Consider the following 1,962-nt stretch of genomic DNA (forward strand, 5'->3'; position numbering starts at 1 on the left):
TGGCATAACTATTGGATCGGCTGCCACGTTCCGGCATAACTAACTTGGATTGCCTGCCACGTTCCGGCATAACTAACTGTTTGGGTTTGGGTTCCATGAGAGGGCCAATGATGTGATATAAAATATGAAGTTGTTCGTTGTTCGTAAATGTTGATAATGTGGTACATGTTCGATATATACATGAGATTATAATGTTGTTTGACTTACTTGTGTTGAACTTAGGGGATATAAGTTATGACCGTTAATAATTGATAGTTCTTGGGTTAAGCGAACTTGTTAGATATAGTGAATGGATAAAGTGTTCAAGGGGCGAGTAATGGATAGTAAGGTGGTTCATGTGTTGTAATGGCGAGAAGTAGTGGTAGAGGGTGTGATGAAATATGCTTAGGTATATTTCGCTTTGGGGAAAAGAGATTGGGTTTAGTGGGAAGAAAGCTTGATTTAATGTACTATGTGACCATGGTTGGTTAGTGTGACGAGGAAGTAAGGGTATGCCGTGAGCGGTTAGTTGGAATGTTGTAATCGTATTTGTGAATGTTTTTCTACGTGTTAGAATGGTTAGGCTATGATTAAGACCTAGTAAGTAGGTTGACTGGAAGGTGGTTAAGAGTTAGAGTGCAAGTGTAATTTGGAAGTATTTTAGGATAGGGAAAAGGTGGAGAAGTGAGTGGTTTATTTCATGATCTTACTAGTTGGTTTCTTATGTTATGTGGTGGGCATCGGGTTGACTTATGATGCCTACCAGTACGCGTGTTTGTACTGATACTACTCTTGCTATGTCTTTTGACATAGTTTGGATGCAGGATTGGTGACGTTTCATTAGGTGAAGACGAAGAAAATCTCCAGCAACTTCTATTCTTCCTTCCGCATGGTGGGAGCTGTGTCTTTTATTTATTTGTCCAGTTGTACTCTTAGTAGCTCTTGTACCTGTTTAGACTAGATCCATGGGAGTTGTTAAATTACTTTGCAAGTTTTTAACTAAAGGCGTGTCTAAGGATATTATTTATAAAATTATGATATTGTAATTACATCTGTTTTGTTAAATTTTTCCGCATGTTTGACTATTGGGGTATGAGGGTTCTCCTACTCAGGTGTTAGAGTGGGTGCCCGCACGGCCCGGTGGGTTGGATTGTGACACAGATGAGTCACATGTAAGGGTTCACAGTTTGGTGAAGAGTCGACTCAAACCCAAAAGTCAAAATCAATTGCAAAAAATTGATATTTTGTTTTTCAATTTTAAAAATTAATAATATTTGATTTGATTTTGGTTTATTAAAAAAAAACACTAAACAAACCAATAAATTATAGGAGAAACTACCTAATTACTCAAAGATTTTTATCATATTTACTAATTCTTCCTATAGTTTGAAATAATTACGTTTTATATCACTAATTAATAATTTCATACCAAAAAGGCAGAAATTAAGTCAGATGCATCTGGATACATGTTTTTTGCTACTAGATACACTGAAATAGCTAGGGAGAGAGGTGAGCTAGAACAGGAGGGAGACGAGTGAGATTTGCATATGTATCTCAGATATACATGAATCACACTAGATACATGTATTTGTATGTATCTGAGATACCAGATACATAGGAAAGTGGCGAGCGAGATGGGAGGGAGGCGAGCGAGATTTGTTTGTATATCCCAGATACATTCAAATCTACTTGAATATAGTATATCTTGATTAAATTACTCCTAATTTTGACTCCATGTATCTTGAGATACATGTATCTGAACACACCAAAATCATATAAGATTAATAATATTACAAATTAGCGTATATCTAAGTAATTAGCTTCGAAACTTATAAATATTTCATATCTTTTGATCATTAATTTAATTTTAGTCTACTTATTTCACATGCACTATAGTACTGTTAAGCCCATTTCAAAAAAAAGAGAGGATAAACTACCTTATTAGACATACTTCACTACTATATATACTAATATTATCTTTAC

At 35.2% G+C, this 1,962-nt stretch overlaps 1 protein-coding gene across 1 annotated transcript in view; it reads left to right on the forward strand.

The window, feature by feature from the left end:
- The window catches only part of LOC102602304 (uncharacterized), an 8,805-nt gene extending 7,288 nt beyond the window's left edge, over positions 1-1,517 (forward strand). Inside the window, exon 4 of the mRNA XM_015313235.1 lies at positions 1,463-1,517. Coding sequence (XP_015168721.1) covers positions 1,463-1,517 — 55 coding nt within the window. The remainder of the gene's footprint in view (positions 1-1,462) is intronic.
- The last annotated feature ends 445 nt before the right edge of the window (positions 1,518-1,962 follow it).

Source organism: Solanum tuberosum, unplaced genomic scaffold (genome assembly GCF_000226075.1).
Source record: "Solanum tuberosum cultivar DM 1-3 516 R44 unplaced genomic scaffold, SolTub_3.0 scf00240, whole genome shotgun sequence".
Taxonomy (NCBI): Eukaryota; Viridiplantae; Streptophyta; class Magnoliopsida; order Solanales; family Solanaceae; genus Solanum; species Solanum tuberosum.